Consider the following 24,151-nt stretch of genomic DNA (forward strand, 5'->3'; position numbering starts at 1 on the left):
TAATGAAATTTGCAGTGCAAGATAACATACATGATCTCCCTGTATAATGCTAAGGTCCTGAGGCAGTGGTCCTCAGAAACAGGACAAACAGCCTAAGCTTATCAGGGATGAATAGAAGAGCAAAAGGCATCTAATTAGACCTACTGACCTATGTTGAGTAGCCATTGGCTTCCAAGCACGATCTTCAGTTATAAACCTTCTTCTGCAACTATATGACTAAGACTGACTTTGCTTTCTGTTAAACAAAAAAAGAAAGAGAAAAGAGACTTCACTTGGCTTCAGTAAGGGCTAACAGCAGAGTTGTAAGAGACTTCATCTGGAATAGGAGAAACCTAAATGTCTCTAATGTAGACACCTATGGCTGAGACAGCTTAGGTCCCATTTTCAGTCCGTGCAGAGTTAGTCATTATAATTGGTGAGCTTAAAGCACTGTTTAGCTTATTCTAAAGTAAGTACTTGTTTCTGGTCAGAAAGCCATCACTCTAAATTCACTCGTTTTATTAATTATATCTCCTTTAACACAAAATAGGACTTTTGTCAACTCGGGTAGGCAGGGATGATTACAGCCGCAACTACAGATAAATTGCAGCCCACCACCACTCCATCCAATTTGGCTCAAGGCCACGAATTCACATCTCCCTCACCTCCAAAACCACTTCTATAACCACAGGAAGGAGAGCAAATGACAATTTAAGCTGAGAAAGCTGCTCCACTTCCTACACACAACTGGACCAGTGGAAGTCTCCGTACCCATCTACAGCCCAGGGCGTCTACGAGTAACGAAGGGAGGCACGCACATTGACTCCTCACCTCTCCTGACTCACAAATATTCAGGGATTTAAGCAAGATAGAGTAGCTCCAACAGGATCTGCCGGCTCCGCTGGATCCGCTGATCCAACTGAACTGACCGTTCAGAAATCGCCACGGCGACGATTCTGAAACACAGGGGTGGGGGGGCGATGCGATGGTGACATGGGCAGGGTGGGTGTGAGGCGATGGTGACATGGCGGTGTGACCCCAGGAGAAACTGCCGCCTGCAGCCCATGGTGTGAGGCACCAAGCCTCCCCAAGCTGAGCTCCGGGACACTGGACATGAGGCTAGCGCAGGCTTTTGAAGGCAGAGATGTGTATTTTAATCTCCTTGCAAAGTATACTTGGGTACTGCTGTATCCATGGAGACTGTCTTTAATAACTCCCTGTGCTAGCAGGTCAAGTAAGCAAATCTACACAGCTCCATAGCAACAGACGTGAAATTAAAGTGGATCCCATCAGTAAAATATGCAGAAGGGCTCTGTGCATACAGAATTATTAGCTGGAAACACTTTGTTTAAAGAAATCAGCGGTAGCTGCTTCGCGTAGGCCCAAGCAAGATGCTAAGAGACCAAAGAAAAGCAAAAGTAAATGAGGGAAAGGAACTGGGCCAAAACCTGCCACAACTGTTTCTGTCAGACTCTGTGTCAGCAAATGTCTCAGAAACTTTATTGTCCCAAATAAAATTATGAAACTGACATACAAAAAAAGGGAGAAGGCCGAGATTAAAATTCTACAGCAGATAAACATTTCACACTGGTAGGTCTGAATGTGAGGTTACGCTGTCTGCTCTCAGGTACAGCACAGAAGTGAGTTAATCGAAGCACATACTTATATCTGAGAAAGGCAAAATGTGCTCAATTGCCTGCTTCATTTTATTGCCAAAGCCATGTTTTAAAAAGCAGATGAAAAGCCCTCCAGAAAAGCAAGTAATTGACCACTGTGTATCTGTTCTTTGCCAAATATTGAGCTGCTTAGAAGTCGAATGCTCATGTGAGAGCCATCCTCATCAGGTTTACGTGACTCAAGGAACCTGAGCTTTTGCTCTTCCTCTTCTCACTTGGAAGCTCTTCTGCACACTTCAGAGAATTTATGTTTTATACATGTAAATAAGCGTGGCCACATCAAGAGACTGTTTATTATTAAACCAAATACTTTATGGAGTAAGAAAAGAAACAAGTATATGAAAGATGCTCCATCATTTGGTATCAACTTACTTCACTCAGCCTGTCTTCAGAACATTTTTTTGTTCTACAACCAGTTATTTAAATTACATTGAATCAGGTGTAGATGATTTCCTGATTCAGTATTTTATGCACTTGACACCAGCCACATATTGAACTATTTGAATATTCCCAGGCATGGAAGAATGGTTCTGCTCATCTTCGCTGCACAAGTAAAGTTCTGACTGACTGCGGGATGGTAGCACGGTGTACGCAGTCACAAATTCAGCCACAAATCACTGATCATATCCAGTGTTTGTGACTGAATTAAATGTTCTTTGACATCCTCTTGTTCGTACTTATTTCCCCCTTTAGAAAAAGTGCAGTACTGAAATGTGGTTATAAAATACTGGTAAATAAATCACAACAGAAAGAGATATACATTATAGTGAGGCCATCAGTCTTCTCATCACTCCCACCTTTGTGTGATCCTGCTTTTACAATGAAGTACAGCAACTTATTTTGAGGAATCAGTCAAGGCAAATTGCTACCTCCACATACAGGTTTTTTTGTCATTTTATTTTTGAAACAACCTAACAGGGTGACTTTGTCTTAGAATGTACAGTTGACCAGCAGCATTTTAGAAAGTATTTCTACATGAGAGGTGAAAGTAGATCTCAGTTACAAAGAACAATGAATCTCTCTGCATGACATAGGATCTATTCGAGTTAGCCCATTCTGTAACTTTGTTTTTGTATTCTGTACCTTTGTTCCTGAACAATGGGCACAACCGTTCTATTATTTTTCCCACTGCTTGCACAAATTTGATACAGAGAATGTGCAATAGCCACACATACACAAAATAAAATGTTGTTGGACAAATGCATCAGCAAAACATGTATTTCTAGTATTTCATCAGTCTTCCTAAGATAAAACATGGAGAAGTCCTATCATTATATTCTGCAATCAGAAATGTAAAGTGCTTCAGAATGAAGCTGATTTCCAGAAATGCCTCTAAGAAAAAATTCTTGCAGAACTCATACACCAACTAATCTGTTTTCAATGTAAAGCACATATAACATGTTGGAGTCAGACATTATTATTTCCACCTTATTACTGAAGTGAGGGAGAGAGCTGACAAAAGATTTGGAAAACCATACAGCCAGATTTCAGTAACATTAAGCTTAATCAGACCTTTTATGTTTTGCTTTTAAAACTACCAAAGTGACTGCTTTTAGCATACAAATACACATGGAAGTAGAGCAGCAATATGGATAAACTTACCTGTTAATTTTACATTATTGGATTAGCTTGCTGTTCTTGGACAGGATGAACCCCAAGAGTAAGTTGCTGGACATTTAGTATCCTGGGAATCTAATGCTCACACATCAGACAACACAAAAAGATCAGCAGGAAGGGCATGATGCTTTAACAGCACAACTTGCATTTCCTGTCTCATCTGTTTGGGTTATTTAACTCTAACTGTAATGTTCCCAAATGCCCTGGGTCATACCCCTTGTCTCCTATTTGTTAACTCTGATCAGTTCTAATGCTGATTAAAAAAGCATCTGCAAACCTACTCAGTACTCACAACCAATTTAAGGCCAATATAGCCTACTCCATCTGTCCCTTCTGAAAATCCTAATAGTCCTAAAACCTTCTGAGATTAATCTGTTCAGACCAGGACATTCTGTCTCAAGTCTCATTTACTTGTGACTTGACAAATTTACTGTGAAGAAGCAGGAAAGATCATAATGATAACATATGCTGAGTATGACGTTACTTACTATTGCTCAAAGTTAAATGATATTGTAATTGAATTTTGATCGTTAAAACTGCTTTTATGTATTCTTTCATTTCTGTGAACTCATTATAAACAGAATGGTAGTACACAGATGTGGAAGGGTAGGAAAAGCACAAATTGTGCCTTGCAATGACTTAGCTAATGTTCTGGGTGATGCACTATTTAAAGGGATAAAAAAGTCTGCACAACACAGAATTGCTGGGGTTGGAAGAGACCTCTTGAGATCCAACTCTTGAAGTCCGACCCCCAGATGGAACTAAAACCCCCAGTTTAGTTCCAGCTAAACACAAGTTTAGCTGGAACTGGCTGCCCAGGACTGTGTCCAGCTGAGTTTTGAATATCTATATGAATGGACACTCCACAACATCTCTGGAGTGTCACAGTAAAAATACTGTTTCCTTGTGCTCAGATGGAATTCTACCTTTTTTAATGTGTGCTCATTGCCTATAGTCCAGCCAAGGTAGGTGCTCTAAGTGGTAGAAGCCTCTGAGATTCAACCGTTGATTTGAACAGAATGAAGTTTTAATGCCTGAATTCGAAATGACGACCTTTCTTGAAATACAATCCATTGCAGTTCAACTGCAGCATAGTCCAAAATACTGCTGTTTTAGCCAAAGCCAGTAATAGATGGCCAAATATTTTATCAGCAGTGAAAGAGAAAAGCTTTTTCTATAGTCTGCTGCTACTTGGAGTGGTTATTACTGAACCGAGCTGTGAATGACGAACAGCCAGCCTTTACGAGATTCGGAAGCTGACCCTAACTGCTGCTCACCCAGGACCCCTTTCGTGCAGCTGTGCATAGATCTGTGTAGGCTCCTAAATGTATAAAAGGCACAGGTGTGGGAAAGTCTTAATGTTTTATCTTAAAACCTAAAAATTTCATGTGAACCTTCAGCACTTCAATGGGATCTCAGAGGCAGCTCCAACAACCATCTTAGCTCATTGAATAGACTGGATCAAGGCTGCCCATGGCACCAGAAGCAAGCAAGAGAAGATCAGAACTTTCACCAGAAACACTGAACACAGTCAGCTGATCCAATGCCATTCTCGAATTATGATGCTCATGGACACTGAAATGCAAGTAAGCACAGCTTTGTGTTACTTTAAACATAGAAGGCTTGGAAAAGCTATTGACACAACTCTTGCTCATGATTCCTTTCTTTATCCACATGTCCTTGGAAGTTTATGATGACTTTCCAGCTTGCAGGTCTAGATTTTGAATCCTTGCACTAACCAATCATATGGAAGTCAAGAGATGAAACGAGAAACACTGTCAAAGAAGACAAAATACTGCCCACTATTCCTAAAAAGATCTGAACGTGAGGTACAGGAATTCAGGATGGATCTTCACAGGGTAAGTAGAACAAGAATATGGACATGCAGAAATGTTTATGCTGCTGTTTATTCTATTACAGAAGGGGCAGGTTTCAGCGCAGCATCATGACATCAAACTAGGTGTAGTGTTAATTAATCTTACCATGTCCTTTTGTTGGTTCACTTTCTGCAATGCATTTTATTAGTATTTAGTATTGCAAAAATGAATCACATCCAAAACTGGGAAAAACTTCTAAAATCTTGAAATTAAAAGGTTCGTAACTTCCTCCTGGAGTGAATGTTATGTATCCACTTATGTGTTCCTTAATTTACCTCTCCTCTCCATCCTTTCCTGGGAAAGCAGTCACAGATTTTAAGCCAAATTCACCTATAACACTGCTATGATTCAGTTTTAATGCACATTAAAAACATTACCAACTATCCCAAATGAACAACATTTTTATGATTATAAATCTTTCAGAGGTTTAGCAAGATGCAGTGATAATGCATTCCAGGATTAAATACGGTTCACTATGCGAACAACATAAATTATGAATGGTATCCAAACCTACTTTGTTAATACTTCAAGAGCCGAGTATGACTTAGATCCATATAACAATGTCTGAGGCTGTTAGAGAAAAGAAAGCTATGTTGTATTTCATATTCTGAAGTGTAGAAAAGAGAGATGAAGTGATACTGCTAGTGTAAAAGAAAAACACTGAAGCTTGGGAACAGCCAAAAAAAAGTCCCAAGGGTTCATTCTCAGTGCTATCCCACTCTGACATTTCCTGAATTATCTAAATATTTGTGTGAGTGTTGCTTCTGAGATTCAGCATGTTCCAAGAAGACAATCCTGGAAACAGATAAATTTTCGGCAAAATGGCAAGGCATTTTGAAGGTGCACACTGATTGATGTACTTGCTTATGGAAATGCAGCAGACGACATCATCCATAAGATATTAGTAGACCAGATTTTTGTATCTTACGTCTGGCTCCTGCTATGTACTCATTATCACAAGGCATTTCAGATAAATACTACATAGAGATTATCTTCATAAATCAGTAAGGACTCAAGGTAGAGAGAAAGATATTATGCATGACTTTTTGCACTGTACTTTGAGGGATCTAGCTGTATATAGAACCAGGTTGTGCATGTCATGGGTATATTGCTGTTATTCTCCTCCCACAGCTTACTACTTCCCTTTTACTGCTCCCATTACTCCCCGTGTGTTTTGTTACAAGACAATGCCTTCTCTTTGCATGTGGGCTCATGCACATGAAATTCATGCACAGAACGGTTACCAGGAATGCACTGGATCCACTTGAAACTAAGAGATATTGATGGGACCCACTTCCTGCTCAGAGGATTTTGATGGACCCCAAGAATGACAGGCCTGAATTCCAGAGATCAGTTACCAAACTTCAAGATCGATCAGTGCAAAGGTACTGATGCCTACTGAATAGTTTACCTACAAGAACAGCCAAATTAAGAGGAAGCTACAAAGATGACAAGTTATGAGCTTCAAGTGAATGGATGAGGACATCAGTATATCCGTCTGTGCCCAAAGGAGCACTAAAGACAGATCCACAAGCAGTAAACTAACCAAGCAAGTTGTTTTTGACTCCTCTTTGCTATTTTTTTAACCATAGGCATATTAAAATTCTAAACAGATCGCTTTTGTTTCACCCTTTCAGTCTTTTAGACATTTGTACAACCTTACTGATTCTTCTACTCTTTTTCAAAAAAATTATCTAAGTCTGTTCAGGAAGTTAAAAACAACAACAACTTAGTGATGATGGTGGTAAGAGAGGCAAGCATGACTACATGTGCAGAAAAGAACAACCAAAGCTGGTGAAGGGACTAGAAAACAAGACTTAGGAGGAGAGGCGGAGGGAACTGGGGATGTTCAGTCTGAAGAGGAGGCTGAGGGCAGACCTCATTGCTCTCTGTAACTACCTCAAGGGAGGTTGCAGCTAGGACGGCGTCAGTTTCTTTCCTTAGGTAACAAGTGACAGGATACAAGGAAATAGTCCCACATTATGCCAGAGAAGGTTTAGATCAGACATTAGAAAGAATTTCTTCCTGTTGAGGGCGGTCAAGCACTGGAATGGGCTGCCCAGAGAAGTGGTGGAGTCCCCACTGCTGGAGGTATTTAAGAGACACATGACACTAAGGGACATGCTTTAGTGATGGGACTCACTAGGTCAGTTTGATGGTTGGACTTGGTGATCTTCAACGTCTTTTCCAAACTAGATGAATCTATGATAAGCCTAGTATTTGAAACAGGAACGGTCTAAAAAGAGTATTTTTCAAAATATCTAAACTAAATCAGTTCAGAGATTTCAAATAGTACCATCAAGCAAAACAAAGCTGACTTCTGACTATTAACGGAAAGGCTATTAACTCGCTATTACAGTTTAAGTGTAATAATTGAAAATAATTAAGTAATTTACTGAAACAAGTGGATAACTTTTCCCTGTGTATAGGACTCCTCAGTAGAATAAATTTTCAGAATTCTTCCGCATTTTCTCAAGCTGCATCTGTATTCACATATAAAATGGATGTGACAGCCATGGCTGCAGATTTGACTGACATATATAATATTCACCACATTCTACTTGCATTAAGTTCCTTTATTTTAGTGGAAAAGAAACCTTGAAGAAATATAATCTACCATCATAGGAGACCAAGAACACACAAGTAATATGGGTGCTACGAAATGCTTTGAAGAACTTTGCAAGGATAGTGATAAATCAGATTTAATCACCCCTCTCAATGATTAAGCCAGCGAAGAGTTTTTGCAACAGATTCTCTACTGTTTCTAATTGCAGAAAAATGGTGCTAGAAGATGTGAATGACTCCTCCTGAAAGTGTCTAAATTGCTTCCAGAGGTAAAATAACTCTGGAAACAATACAGCCATGAGGTACCTGAGCTCATAAACCATGTCAGTTCTGTAGCTGGTTCTTCACAGGGTCAAAACACCCTCTCTGTCTCCATGATTAATTAAATAACAGTTCAAATATCTTGGCCATTTGTAATCCAGAGCTGCTTGTACATGAATCACAAAAATATTTTATATCCACTCGTTAAAGTTACAGCCGTCTGTGACACACCAGGATATTTAGTCTTGGATGTGTGACAAGCAGGTGCTGATGTAATTGGTGGTCTAAGGTAGCCCATTAGCTTGAGGCAATGGGAGACACACTCTTGACTCAGACAATACACTACAGAGCTGCATCTGCATAACCCCCACATATATACTGCCCATTATCCTGCCTCAATTTGACATGTTGTATCCCGAGAGTTATCACAGCCTCATGGCATGAACTTCAGGCAAGGTCTAGCCATCAATCTACCAACATTAGAAGACTAAAATTCTTTGTTTCAACAGAAAGAGTAATTTATCTTTGGCCAATGAAATATGAGTACAATTACCATGGAACAGGATAAAATCCATTTCAGTTGTTATTTGACATCATCATCCACCCTCATAAAAGAAAGTGAAGACATCAATTATTTTTATTTCCATGAAGAAGCTAATACCCACAGTATTTTCAAATCTTGCAGGTGGTTCCATAAGAAAGAACCCAATTATCTTTTTTATTTACTATCAGCAATAGTTGGATCACAGGCAGCACAATACAAAGCATCTGGACACCTGTAGATGTACTATTCAATTAGAGAGTGTAATTAGAGAAGTGAAAGGAACTATGCTATACTCACCAGGCTTTACAAGGTTTGTCTTTGTTTCCTTCTTACATCGAGCCAGCTGTGTGTTTCCTTCACTCATTGTCCCTGCATTGAATTTCTTCCTGGAGAAGTCTCCATCACTACCAGTGCAAAAACTGATTGGACTGTGTCCAGCATCAGAAGGAGTCTTAACTGGAGATACTGACTGGCTACTAGGACAGCCAGTGTCATCTAAAGAGAAAAGGAGAAACAACAAAATTTCTAACAAGTACAGGAAGTTGGCAAAATGAAAAAAAAAAAAAAAAAAAAAAAAAAGCTACAGCTATTTACAGTCTTGTTATATCTAACCTTGGCACTGAAACCTGCTGAGAAGCTATTATTTTCTGCCATTTGTTTAAAAGGTTTGGATACCTTATGGTGGTCTGAAATGGTGCTTGTTTCACCAAGCCTGATAAAATCAGGGGCTGCACAATAAAAATTAGTATCTATAATAAATTGTTTTTACTCGGTGATGATATGGAATACTGAGACATGAACATTAAGAAATGTCCATAAGACATGAGAAAGGTTTGTACCACTACATGCACACTGGATGACAAGCAAGCACGGGCTACACATGTTCCTTCGAGGTATGTTCCTATCTGAACAAGAGAAAGATCTACTGATAGAACTATAGGTCCACACAACTACAACTATCTGTCTGTATGTACAAAGTCAAGGTTTTCATTTAACTGGAATTAATAAATGTTTCTTTTTTTTTTTTTTTTTTTTTTAATTTCTTTTAAAGTGAGCGTGATGACCGTGCTCCTTCATTCTTAACGAGTGGATGTATGTTGCTACCTCTTTCTGAAAAGGGTGCATTACACACAGACTGCTTTTGTTTAAAGCAGAATTCTTCTGAGGGAACACCCATGCTGGGAACACCAGCAATCACTGTTTGGAACAGAGCAGCTTTTCTGATCTCCAGAAATACAAACACTGCAGCTCTTAACAATGAAATGCAAAGTAAAATGTCAGAGTCGAGATGAAACCAACACATCAACCCCCACCCCCTGGCCTTCACCTAAATCCCTCTTGAATAATCACCTCTCTTGTAAAAGTCACGGTGGTTTTAGAGACAGACAACAAAAACAAACACGCTACCCTGACACTGGGAAGCCATGAATATTCACTCTCCTGGAGCAATGTAATTGTTTGTTCTTTCCCAGGACAAAATGAAAGCTGCCATCTTACTAATGCAATTGCACGCAGTTCCCAGTGCATTACCTTTGTCTAACAAGAAACTCAAAGAAGTAGCTGCGATTTGCATGACCATATTGCACCTACCACTTCCATCCTGTTCCTAATTTAGGTCAAGCCTGATCTTGCAACGAGCTTTGCATGGGTAGCCTGCTTAGTCAGCCCATGACTGTAAGTTTATCAGGTAAAAAAAAAAGTTTAACCCCCTTCAGCCCCCTTCCTAGCAAAGAGAAGCTTTTCCTACCATTAACTATTGCTCCCTCAGTACAGTAAAACATCTGCAACCTTCCATGTGAAAGCGTTTCCATGGTGTCTGACCTCTCTACCTTCACCTGCTGAAAAGTTCTGCCCCCCTTCTCTCCACGTTGTGCCCCCAGCGCCAAGCAGGTTACCCAGAAGTGCTGCCTGTCCAGTGCCTGTAACACGAAGCAACACAGAAGAACAGCCAGCACTTGGAGGTGTTGCTGCCCACACCCATGCAACCTGCCACAAAAGATGCCAGCCACAGGAGGAGCCAAGCCCATTCTGAGAATGAGCTCCCCAGGCACAAAGGTGAGTAACGGTGAGAACACCTCATCCTGCTTAATTGTACTTCATTCCTCCAGCTCAGTTAAGCCTGCAAGCAGCTCCTTTTGGCATCTTGCTACTGACATCTGTGGTTCAGAGCCAGGCCCTAGAGAAATAATGGCAGAGAGAAGACTCAAGGAAGGTTTCCTGCCCACCCATTTCAGCCCACGCTGACACTGACTGAAGCAGTGCTGTCCAATGCACGGCCCATGTTTACTTCTCATCCTTTCCATTCATATCAACACCACGATATAACTCAACACACAGAAGACAGAAAGCAGTTTCCTCTCAGGTCCGTGCCCCTTTCCTTTTCACAAGGGTTCAGAGTCTCTTCTGCAGGCCATACGACTGCTATCTGCAGGGGAGTGAATCAGCGGGGCCGTGAGCTTTTGAATTGTATTTAAGCAGTTCCTTTAGCTAGGCCCAAAGTGTCTTCTCTTCAGCAGCATACAAATATTTATAATCAAACATATTTATGATAAAGTGCATGTTCGCAGAGTTTATTTTTCCTTACAGCCTTAAGAAGCACGTAGATGCTTCTCTTTGTAGCATTATTTTCCTAAGATTGTGTTTAAAAAACAAAAGACCGAGAAAGAAACTAGTTACATCAGCCACCAAAAAAAAATCACTGCAATTACTGAGCAGATTCTGCAGGCCTTATGGATGTGTTTTATATGGGAGACCTCATGTACATATGACACCCGGAGATATAAAGATCTCACCTGAAGAACCTCAGAACTGATAAAACCTCAAAACAATGAAAACCTAAGCTGCAGCATTAAGAATTGCAGCATTAGAAGACAAATATGTAAAACCATCTCTGAGATAAGACAATAGGGTGGCTAAAGAAAGCGTACAAAAATAAATATTTTAATTGCAAGCCTCTCTACCACTGCTGCTGCTATCACACTGGTTGCATTGAGCAGACAATGCCAGATGCCATCTCCTCATTTTATGCTTACGGACTACAGTTTTTGTTGCAGCAGGGCACTTATTAAAGGAACAAATGGCATGAAGAACAATAGGTCTTCTCTACTTGTACTGCTGGCGACCTTTAGCCACACTGATAACCAGGTGAGCGTTCCCACTCCAACTGAAGGAAATTAATGATTTTATTGTACTCTGTTTTCCCTGACAGTTTGGTATTTTTAATGTAATGTGTAACTTCTACTCCTTCTACAGAAATACAAACACAGAATTAGCCAGAAACATGAACAAAATTATAATATTTCCATTTTTTTTTTCCATGCTGCTGACAAACATTTTTCTGTGTCAGCTTTTTGCAGTGCTTTTTAAAGAATCAAAACATTTACTATCACGGGAAGGAAAAGCTGCCTGTGAAACACGGGAGCTCACCACCAAAGGCCGGGTTGCAGAGGCTGTGCTACACCTCCCCACCAGCCTGCACCTCGTCATTCTGCTACAAGGAAAAGTCCTTGGGGTGCCACCCAGCTCCTCAGTGCAGGGCAAACCGCCTGCACTTACCTTTGTTTCTTCCTGCTAGTGAAGCCTTAAGGAGCTATTTATTTATATTCAGCCACCCTCTGTCCCACACAGCCTGCCCTGCCCACTGCCACAGCGCACACCCCTTCTTCCCCAAGAGGAAGGATGCAGTGGAGGTCCTGGGGAACCAAGACTTTCCCCATACCTCTAGGCTCCTCCGAAAACCCTGTTGACAGCTCAGAGGGGAGGAGGTGAAAACCCCAACCTGCCAAGCAACAGGCCGAGATCAGGAACCTGTTTCCAAATCTGGGTATGGGGAAACAGGAGCGGACGAGCACACAGTGGAGCTTACCCTCTACTGAAGGCAGGGTGGGAACACAGTTTTCAGCAACATCAGCAAAAGATCCAGTCTGATAACTTGTATTGCCCCAGAAAGGATTTCAGGTTCAGCTCTCAGGACCATACATACATTTGATTTCCTTTCTCAGGCATGAGTACTGGGGTCAGCAGAGAGAAAGCTGGCGAAATCTGCTGTGAAAGTCAATACCAGTAATCCTGCCTGTGTTATTTACTTGATAGACAGAAGGAAAACGCATAAATAACACATGACTTGCACTGCTTTCCTAGCGATACTCATGCTGTCTTTTTTTTTTTTTCCACAGCGGCCTCCCAAGAGCGTTCTGGAAGTAGCTTTTCCCTTTGACCATCAGCTGGATTTCATCACTGAAGCAGTGTCTAACCCCTCTCCCAGATCAGATGCACTCGCCAAGTTTCGAAGCCAAACATGGGATAGTGCCTCCTCACACAAACATGGGGGAAGTTACTCAGCGTGCTCTGACATTTGCATGCACTGACTAACTTTCAAATATTAAAGTCAGAGTATAAACAAGAGTGTTACTGGCAATAATACTCTAACAATTGACAAAAAAATTGTTCTCACAGACTTTAGCACCATGCATTATATTTTTCTCTGATCTGTTAGGCACAGAGGATATACGATTTCCATTGCAATGTGCTTTAGAGCCTTTAGAAAAATAATGCCTTTTCCTAAGATGTTCAAGAAATATGTGGCAACAATACACAACCTCCTTATTTAATCCTTCCAGCTAATTAATTCACTTTTTCTGTGGAACCCCTCACTTCACTCCTAGCTGTCAGATCTAGTTGTGTGCTTTTACAAGTTTATGCTGTCTGACCCCTACCGGACCTCTTTGCTCCTGTTCATGTGTGCATCTTCTCTTTAGGTTCCCTTGATCGATGTTCACACTCTCCCCATTCCGCATTTCCACCAAGCACTGTGCATTTCAGAATTAAACACAGGACTCTAATGAACTTTTACCAGTGCACTGAGGCACAACCTGTACCCTGCCTTTCACCTGACAGTTTCCTTTCTGCTCATCCGGGGCTCTGTAGGTCCTTGGAGCCGTGGCTCTGCGAACACGCTGTGCTGTGAGCTGGTCAGTGCCAATGAGCCACCGAGGCTATTTCAGAATTGTTCAGGATAACCTCCCATTCTGACGGCCTGCCCTGAATTTTTTAACCCCCTAAGGGTTGTTTTGCTCTTCTCATGGGTCTTGTAACACAGGAGTATTTTATACAGTGATGAAAGTTGCTGGTAGACACTAAAGAATATATCACTGAGGTTTAGTCATCTGCTGCTAACAATTTGTCACCTGCAAACCAGGGCAGATTTTTACAATATCACAGACTTGAAAAAAGTATTGAATAACTTCCCTGGTCGTAGAACCCTACAAATGTTAGTTTTGGTCCTTCTGATCAATCCTAAATTCATTTTACATTTTTAAGATTTACTGGATTAAATCTATATTTAATAACATTAATTTTAATATCATGTGCTTCTAAGGCAGATGTCTTACCAGAAATCAAGCATACTAAAGCAGAAGAGAAGAGCAACCAAAGCTATAGGCCTGTTCAAAAAAAGAGAGGAGGTTTATCTGACAAGGCCTACTTACATGAAATCCTGCTAAGCAAATTAATTCCACATCTAATCTCTCTGGCTCTGCAGACAAACTTGAATGAACTGTGCTGCACTTCGCCCGTGTGTGAAGGCAGGCTAACAGCTCCAGCACCCCCTCAGGCAACCTGGCGAGGTTGTGCCAACTCCCGTCCTTGGAAGTTTTCAAGGTTCTGATACTTAACGCTGTGGCTGGTGTGATGTAGTGCTGGCAACAGCCCTGCCTTGGAGAAGAGGTTGGGCTAAATGATCCTGGACAAACTACATGCTCAGGATCATACTTCTCCTTGACATTTTGTGTATATTCCACAGCTGGGAACCTTTTTTTTTTTTTTCCCAGTCCATCTTTCAAGCTGTTTTAATGTTCTAGTTGCAAAACCTAACCCAGCAGTGAAGTAGGTAAAATCAAGACCAAACACCTCCAACTCCTCTTCGCTGTTGCTTATGTTCCTATCACCAGCATACAGACAACCATGACGTCTGCTCTTTGCCAGTCACTTTGTGCTTGCATCCACCACACCCAGAGGCACACAAACTGCCCACTGCCTTCAGCAAGAGGCTCCCTCTGCTTGCTCACCGCGTGGCACAAATGCTAACAGGCTCACATTCTGCAGGAGATGGGAGACCAAGGTGAAAGAAGATGGACCTAGAGCTCCTAAAGCTTGGGCATCTTTTACCATGTAGTATTTTCCATAAACATGTCCCTAAAGATATCAGCTCTTGACATTTGACTGACAATAGCTGTTATACTCATGCAGCAAATTTTAATTGACTATGGCAGCAAACGATGCCTTTGCTAATCTTCATTATATTTGAACATTTCTCTAATAAGCAGGACTGACGTGAGTTCTGGGAAACCACCTGAAAAGAGGACTTTGTCATTACATTTATAGCACAGCTAATGGCATCGGTATTAGAGAACAAAAGCATCGATGCCTACTAGTAAAAATATCAATAAAAATAGCACTGTTACTAGAACACTGTGGTCAGCAATAGCACAGCGCCTGGGGCTTTGGTATCACATCACAGAAAACATTTGGACAAGGTGTTTAACATGATAAAGGACTGGAAATTTTTAAGAAAAATTTTAAAGATGAGGAAAGCAAAGAACCTGAAAAAGAGAGAAAAAAGAGTCTTGGCAGTCTGGTAGTTTTTTTAAGCAGTTTCGTAGACCTCAATAACCTTTTGTGAGGCCAATAGTTGGAACCACTGCTGGGAGCCTTGACTGCACCAAATGTAAGTAACATTGCCCATTTCACATGAACATCATGTGCAACATGTACAGATGGGTTTGTGTGTGTGTTTATTTCCACTATGCAGCAAAGGAAGAAACAACAAACATTCTATCCAGTTTTGAAGGGACTGATTTTGGAAAGAAAAGTATTAAACAGACCACACAGAAATTTGTAACTGTTCCTCAGACAGCATGAAATGTTAAACTCCTTCCTTCTCACATAGCTCTGTCTCCTCCGTGGCTGGCAGCTCATGAATGTGCCCCTTGCAGCTTCAACATCACCTCATACAGTTGCACTGTTTACCTTCTGGTGGTGCCTGGAAGCCACATATATTGTTATTGTATATATACTTTACATATTTTTTATTTATTTTTTTAACTGATACCAAACTCAGACTGGCATCTAGCATCACTCCAGGACCCACTGACATGTCAGAACACTGCTGCAAGATTTCAAGGACATATACTAACCCTATAAATGCACGGTTAGAATGCATTAAGTAGAATTTCTTTTGAAGTATCAAGACTCCTTTAATAAAGAAGAAATCAAAGATGTGTGATTTGATATAAGTTTCATTTCTGCTTCAAGTTGTGGTGTTCTTCAATATGCATGGCACCACTCAACTCAATACAAAATTGTGTGAAAACTATGTTAAAGGAAAAAGATTAGATTATGTACTGGTGGTGAAGAAAACATACTATATAGCTTAGAATTAAGTCAATATAGTCATCATAGTACACAGCACACTGTGACAAATGGTACCAGAAAGGGTGCAGCACAAAGTGTTCTCAGGACACAATCCAAAATGTCCCAGGGACAATGGGGACGCTTCTGCTGACTTCGGGAGGCTCTCGGTCTGGATTTAATGGCTCACAGTGCTGACAGATACATAAAAAGGTGACAACAAACATTCAAAAGGTCAAATATTTTGGCTTCCAGATGTTGTTGTGTGGCACAGACACAAAAGGATAGTTCCTTAGTAAGAGGGAATAAACAGGGAAGTTGAAAGGGGCGAAAGGAAAAGCCAAAAATGGAGGAACAGGCAGGCTTTGCTTTTAGTACCTAGACACTTTTCTCACTTCCATGTTTGGAACCCATTTCTGCTGCACAGAAACAGAAATGGTGGCTAACAATACGAAGCAATAATAAATTATTGCACGTACGTTGGCCCAGCGGGAAAATCTCCAGGGAAACAGCAGTGAGAAAAGGAGGCATGTCACCAGCACTGCCCTTATGCAGAGGCCATGCGTGCATTTTTAAAAGTGGATTTTGTTTTGATGGTTTTTGGAAAATTAATATCACAGTGATTGCTACACTGCCTTACAGAGTGCTGCAATCAAAATCCCTGGAGAACAGCTCTGCTTCAGAAGTTTGAAAAAATGGCAAAAGCACTGTGCAAAAGTGTAGCACAAAGGACTGCAGAAAAGAGGAGCCAGCTTTCAGTATCAGACATTTGAGCACTTCTAAGTGTTCTCTTCAATTCAGGAACACCAAGTAAAAAGAACACAAAACAAATAAACAAGCCAATAAGGAATTATTTAAACAGAATATTTCTTCATGTAACAAGAAACAAAAAGAATGGGACAGTTCACTGTTTCCATAGTAATACATAAATACATATATCCATTCAGATATACATAAATAACAGGGGTAATTATTTATATATACACACATACATGTATATATATCAATAGTACGGTAACTATTTAAGTAATTTATCCCAGTGCTGTATATGCCTTAATCTATTGACTTGTTAAAATACTGCAAATGTATTTTCCTCTATCTTTCTATTCAGAAATCTATATTTAAATACACCTCCAGGTGTATTGCAGCCTCCAGGGCTGGTTTATGGTACACCCTACTCCAGTGCTCTAGCAAAGGAGTGATTTAGTAGAGTCACAGGAGGTACACAGGTGTTTGTCCAGCAACACAGGTTCAGTGCACTTGTACAAATGCCCAGCTCCCCTGCCATGTGGCTAGCAACATGGGTAGTGCATCCACACTGATTTTAATAAGCCTGTTGGCTTAAGCTACACGCTTTTTCTGACATATGCACCGTGAACTCAGTCTCAGCATCCCTCAACAGTTGGGCCCACTGGCAAATAAACTCCAAGTTCAAGTGGACATGTGTATGAGCCGCTAAGCAGGGTACACAATGCTGGCACATCACCTGAACATGCCTATCACACTACAAACTTGAGCAATATATATATATTTTTTAAGATCTTTATACCAGAAAAAAAAATGAAATAAACACTGAACCCGGATCTTGAAATTTGAAAGAAAAAAAGGGAAAAAAAAAAGGAACCTTAAACTCCAAATTCCAATTTTTGAAAGCTCTGGTAGAGTGAATCATAATCACTCATACACAGTAACCCTATTTTTTCAATGGCCTGCAGCACTACATAGTCTAACTACTGAGATGATCTGCAGGTAAGCCTAAGAAAGGAGGAAGGGTTTGCTACTGGAAGAGCACAGCTCCTCTGGCTCATGAAGTCTTTTCTGGACTGATTATTAAATATGCAAGTGCTTCTTGCAAAGCTGTATCTGAGTTAACGAAGTACTGCTGCATTATCTGCAGAAACTCAGCCAGCTGGCTTCTGGGAACAGGCTGAAGGGGAGGCTGAGCATCGTTAAAAAGGTCGCCTCTAAGAACTCTTTTGAATAAGAAATTCAAAATCTAAGCTATTCAGAGGCAGAAACTAGAAAAAAAGAAAAGCCCAAACTAACTTTCTTTTAGAACTGAAAGCTAAGCAGGCTATCATTGAGCTTAGCACTTCCAGGCTGCCTTCAGTCCAACCAACAGGCGGTTCGCTTGGTATCAAAAGGATGTGTACACAAAAATCAAGGATAACACCCCACCCTCAGTATCCTATTTCTTGTAAGGCAAACAGTGCAACGGCAAGTACCAAAGGGAGCCTCATTCCGTCTCAGAGCAGCTGCTAGGCCAGGGACCTCTGAGTGAATTGTGTGTTTGTGATGTTTAAAAACACACTCTCCTCCGACTGACAAGGTAAGGGTGCACAGCAGCTCCAAAGCCAGAAGTTATGAGGAAAACATGCATGACATGGGGAAATACTCAGTAGCAGTTGAGCCAGATGAAGCTGCTGGGAGAATGTTTTCTCATCACTTAACATGCGCGCTCTGTGGCTGACGGCCAAGCCAGAGGAGGGCAGAGGTTGAAGGAAGAGAAACGCTCCAGTATCAGATGACAAACAGGACCCCAGATGCGCTAAGATTTTAAAGATGGATTGCACTCAGTGAGTAACGATGCAGGGACTCAGTTTGCACACAAAATGTTCAGAGAGCATCCAGTGCCATTTGGTATAAACAAGGAATACTGAAAATATATTTCATTGGGAATATCAGAGGCAAAATGGATTAACGGTCTTACCATGGTTCATGCAGTCTTACAAAGCAAAACTGACACAAAGTCAGTTGTAAAAACCTGACCAACACAAACAACCAAGTCTCTGATCTGGTCATATAAGACTAAGAGGGAGCTGATCATGCAAATTTAAAACTTATCTCAGCCAGAACTAACAAATTGTTCAAAAGATATTAAGCAGAAAAAAATGAAGTATCTTTTGCCTATTGCTGAGTGGTACTTTTTGCTGTTTCCACTATACTCGCAAAATCATGACAATTCCCAAAAGTTCTCAACCCTTTTATTTTCCTGTCCTTTGCCTACCTAAAACATCATTATTGGTAACTACAAGACTGCTCTCATTTAGAAAGAACTCCAAGCCTTCTTTTATAGACTGGGACCAATGTAAGCACACCAGGAAAATGGACAATGCCAGAAGCTCTAGGGAATCAAGCAGGAAATACATATTCATGCGGACTGAGGATGAAAAATCAGTTCTACTGGGGAAAAAAGAAGTCAACTTATCATAACCATTTAGTGTCAATAATAAGGGAAGAAAGGTAGATAGCAACTTCTCAAGAGAAGAGGAAAGAGGTAAGGAATTATACACTACCTGCTGCTTATCATGAAACTTCTGGCATTCAATGCTCACTACAGAATTTATAAAAAAGGCATTTATCCAAATGCTCCTGAGCTTCACATACACATGCTAACATTCGACACATTATTCATCTGCTCACCCTTCCTGCTCCAGAAACATTACCTGACAATTTCATTGCAGCACTTGCTGCATGTCACTTTTGAGTAAGATGAAGATGCTGGCTGGAGGCTGCAGCCTCTCCACTCACCTCTCCACACAGCTCTTCTCCATCCCCTCCCCAGGAACAGGAACCAGCAGCCATCTGCTGCTGCTGCCGGGGAATTTCAATCTAAATTAGCTGTATGATTATAAGGAAGGATCATAAGTGAAGGACAGCAAAGAGACATCAGAGAATGAGGAAATTAAGTAAGTGACTTATTATACCTGCAACATGGTAAAAAAAAAAAAAAAAAAAAGCCACCAAATGCATTAACAACAAAAACATGTCCTGTGATGGAAGACAGTGATCTGATCATGACTGATCCTCAGCTCAGTAAGTTTTAAAGAATCGCAGCAGTCAAACTGAGTGGCATGTAACTGGGTGCTGCAGGTAGCTTGAGAGCACAAAGCTCTTAGCATAGGAAAAAAAATAATACCAAACTAAACCAATGAAGTATCCACTGAAAAAGGAAAGATGAATTACAGAGAGATAAAAATGTGACCAGCTGTACTTAAGAGGAAGGCTAAGAGAATGGCATAGCATTCGAACACCTCCACGAACACTGCCAATCCATGAGATCTGGTACACCCAAGGTAAATACAGAGCTGCTGTGGGGACTCAAGAAATTGAGCCTACATAGCCTTGTGGGAAAGCAAGGATATTGCTTTGGCAGCACTATCTTGAGTGGATTTGAACATGATGCAAACCCAAAGGATATCAGAAAAAAAAAAGAACATCAAAATGTCAGCAACCAAGATGAAAGCCTCGTTAACGCACAGGAAAAAGATCAGCCACTTGGAAGAGATCATAAAAATAATATATTTCTAGAAAGCTTCTAATAATTTCACATCTTAATTTCTTAGGAGGGAACAAGCAAACTCACACAGGTGAGGTGGAGGGATCCACAAGGCGTGGGAAAAATTCTTTAGCGGTCTCCTGACCCAAGTAGCTGTTTGTTTAACAATCTGCATTGTTCAGTAAACAATAACCAAACAGACCACTCTGCTGAGCCTGAATTGCAAAATCTATCCAAGCTGAGAAGGAATTATTGGAATCAGACACAGATATTGTGTTTCACATCTAGGAAAATTCACTGTACACAGTGTTAGAGGTACTGCTTTTTGTTAGAAGAAGTAAATGTGAAGATAATGATAAATGGGAGTATTTCTGATCATCCTCAGGAAAACCTCTGGTAACTTCAACACTTTATTCATTAAGAAAGGGCAAATTCAGAAACTTGCTCTGAAATTAAGCATTAAAAAGTGTCTGTTATAATTTGGGAGTTTTAGCTAGATGGAGAATGTTATACTTTCCAAACTACCAACAATTAAAAACTAATTTTCAGTCACCAAAATATCTCTGGACCTACCACATGCATCCAGTACCCGAGGACTTCATGATCTGACCCTCCAAGCCATTATCCACGTGCATAACCTCACACAGGGTGAAGCGTTTCACTGAGCTGAAAGATTACTCACGGCTAGTAAGCATCTGAGTCACTCCCTGCTGGATGAGGGACTTCAATTGTGCTCAACTCCACACACGACAAATGTGGAACATCAAACAGTCCCTGCCATACAGGGATTTTGAAGAGCAAATGACACTCATTTGGGACAGCAAATGACACTTTTGTGGTGTACAGCCAGGGAGCCCTAGCTTCCTCCTGATACATCACCCGGCCACTGCCCCCTGCTCAGAGGGGGCACCGTGCCCAGCTCACGGCTGGCTGCACGCTGGCCAGGAGCAGCCTGAATGATCCCAATCCTCCAAGTTAACTTCCAGATGGAAACCTCGCCGACACACCGTGTCCACGCTGGGAGCTCGGCGTCCCAAAACACGCCGAGTTACAGCATCTGACCCACGCCTGATACCTTTACCAGCAGCAGCCCCATCTCACAGGCGGAGGCTCTCTGGTTTATGGGCTTTTCAGGATTCCTCAGCCAGCCGCTGCAGGTTTTAAGGCAAATCTTCCTCTTTAGGCAACCACCCTGCGGCAGCAGACCCACTGGCAGTGGACAACAGAGCCCTCAGACCCCGGGTGGGCTACACCTGGTGCCTCTGCGGGCACTTCGCGTACTCGAGGCACAGCCACCGGGTTTCTGCAGGGAATGGGGGGGCGGCGGCTCCCCCCTACCAGCAGCGGGAGCCCCGGTACCTGAGCAGAAGCTGTTGCTGCTGACGGTCCTGGCGGAGCCTCCGGAGGAGCTGGGCGGGTTGAACTCCCGGCTCTCCTCCTCCGAGAAGGGCGACTCGGAGGCGGGGGACACCTTCTGGTGCTGGTGCTGCTGCTGGTACTGCGGCCGGAGGACGAGGCGGGGGATGCGGCTGCGGGACGCCTCCTTCTCGGGCTGCGCCTTCTGCTCCTTTCTCGGCAAGGAAGAGCCCCCCCCGGCCGTCAGGGCCCTCCGCCGCCCGCGGAGGCGGGCAGCCAGCGGCCTCCGCCCCCGGGGGTGGGGGGAGCCCGGCGGGAGCAGCCCGGCGGGGGCAGCCCGGCTCCCCCCCGGCAAGGACCGCGGCGCCCCCTGCCCCTCAGCCCCGTTACCCCCCCCCTCCACCTTCTCCTTCACCCCCTTCCCCTCCCCGTGCCCCAGCCCCGTCCCGCCCGGCTCTCACCTTGCCGCTCTCCCGCAGGGGCCCCATGGCGCCTTCAGTCACCGCGCAGCCGGGGAAAGGCACCTGGCATGGGCGAGAGGGACGCGCTCAGCCGCCGCCGCCGCCGCCTCCGCTCCTCCCGCGGCCGCTGCTGCGCTGCGGGTGGCGGAGCCCGGCCCGGCCCCGCCGCTCCCCGCCCCGACACGTGGTGCCGCCGCCGCCACCGCCGCACAGGGGGGCTGAGGACGGCGGGTCCGGGCTCGGGGAAGACCCGAGGCCGCCGCCGAGCCCCCCGAGCACCCGCGGCAGGTGTGGGGCTGGGGCCGGGGACTGCCCCTCGGGGCGGCTGCGCTGGGTGGCCGCGGGCCGTGGGGAGGCGCTGAGGCGGCGGGGCAGGTGGCTGCTGTGTGAGGGTGTTGCCTCCGTGCCTGGCAGCAGGGCAGCGGTTGAGCCTGCTGCCCCTCGGTGTGCAGGTGTGAACTCCATGCATCTGCTCCCCAAAAAGTGCTGGGAATGGATGCAAGGGGTGTGTGTCATCTGCATAGCCCGAAAGGAATCACACAATCATTACGGTTGGAAAAGACCTCCAAGATCATCTGGTCCAACCATCACCCTACCACCAGTCACCCACTAAACCATGTCCCTGAGCACCAGGTCCAACCTCTATTTGAGCACCCCCAGGGACGGTGACTCCACCACCTCCCTGGGCAACCCATCCCAGTGCCTGACTGCTCTTTCTGAGAAGAAATGTCTCCTCATTTCCTACCTGAACCTCCCCTAGCACAACTTGAGGCCATTCCCTCTAGTCCTATCACTAGTTATCTGCGAGAAGAGGCCGACCCCCAGCTCCCCACACCTTCCTTTCAGGTAGTTGTAGAGAGCAATAAGGTCTCCCCTGAGCCTCCCCTTCACCAGACTAAACAACCCCAGTACCCTCAGCCGCTCCTCATAGGAGTTGTGCTCCAGGCCCTTCACCAGCTTCGTAGCCCTTCTCTGGGCAGGTTTCAGGACCTCAATGTCCTTCTTGTAGGGAGGGGCCCAAAACTGAACACAGTACTCGAGGTGCGACCTCACCAGAGCCGAGTACAGGGGGACGATCACCTCCCTGGTCCTGGTGCCTACACTAGCCCTGAAACAATCCAGGATGCCGTTGGCCTTCTTGGACAGCTGGGCACACTGCTGGCTCATGTTCAAACACAGTCAGCTCATGTTTAGGACCTCGTGGCCACAAAAAAGGAGGGTGAAGTTTTCAATGTGGAGTTCGCCCGAGGTTCCATATACACATCTCCCTAAAGCATTTAGCGAACCTGCCAAAAATACTTTCATCAGGAGTGTTTTGGGGCAAAGACTTCCTTTGCATGTGTGCTTTGTATGAAGGGCCCCAATTCCTGTAGGGAACTTCTGGTTGCTATTAGAGCGTACATATTAAATGCTGTCTCAAAAATAATGAAGAGCAAATGTGTCCTTTTTGTGCAGTGCAGAGCATGTGCCATCAATAATAGGAAAGGTGATGCATATTCATCTAGCCCTCAAAAGGAAAGAGGACACTGGTGAGCACTGTCACACTGATTGTTACACACACAACGAGTTACAATTACTAATTTATTAACCCGGTGCTAGGATTAGATCCATTACTTATGTAGAGCTCCAAGCTATGCTCTGCCAAAAAAATGATACCACCTTCCCTTGGCACTGTCAAGACATCTATAATTCAAAGGAGTGAGATAGTTATATTTGCAAAAATGCTTAAAATTCCCGTGTTAAAAAGGCTGTGTGCTTACAAAATACCTTCTAAACACTGGAATACACCTCCCTGAGGCTCAAAAGAGGGGATGTATTCTGGACCTTCCCCTAATACTCCAAGACCGTTTCCATGGAAAATTGGAAATCACGTATTTTAATCCCCCAAATTTGCCGTTTCATGCAGTAGAAAACAGGGCACCTGAGCATGCAGCCTTCTGCGAGCCACACGTGGCACGTGTGCGGTGGAAATTTCCCCTGTCCGTTTAGAAAGCTGTTGTATCGGTGGGAAGAGCAGAAGATGCTGTGCAGCAGCACTGCCATTGCCATAGTAACTCTGCTAGAGAGTTGATGATGATTCGATTGTCGGATCCTGCTCTACTTTCTTCCATTTGGAGCTCAAATTTTTG

The 24,151-nt window shown here is 43.1% G+C and overlaps 1 protein-coding gene and 1 long non-coding RNA gene across 3 annotated transcripts in view; both read right to left on the reverse strand.

Annotated features, from left to right (window-relative positions):
- SYBU (syntabulin) overlaps positions 1-22,265 on the reverse strand; it is a 40,900-nt gene extending 18,635 nt beyond the window's left edge. Inside the window, exons 1-3 of one of the 2 annotated variants that reach the window (XM_084509724.1) lie at positions 22,023-22,265; positions 8,817-9,014; positions 149-235 (exon numbers count right to left, since the gene is read on the reverse strand). In XM_084509724.1, the coding sequence (XP_084365850.1) occupies positions 149-165 (17 nt within the window). In that variant the 5' untranslated portion in view covers positions 166-235; positions 8,817-9,014; positions 22,023-22,265. Of the gene's footprint in view, positions 1-148; positions 236-8,816; positions 9,015-21,564; positions 21,773-22,022 lie in introns of both variants that reach the window. The other variant, XM_084509723.1, reaches the window with a different exon arrangement.
- Positions 12,669-19,532, reverse strand: LOC311431835. Its single transcript, XR_014689664.1, has 2 exons — positions 19,458-19,532; positions 12,669-18,474 (listed from the first exon to the last, which is right to left on the reverse strand). It is a non-coding gene; the product is annotated as an uncharacterized lncRNA (long non-coding RNA).
- Positions 22,266-24,151: the final 1,886 nt, after the last annotated feature.

This window comes from Aythya ferina (genome assembly GCF_964211825.1).
Source record: "Aythya ferina genome assembly, chromosome: 2".
NCBI lineage: Eukaryota > Metazoa > Chordata > Aves > Anseriformes > Anatidae > Aythya > Aythya ferina.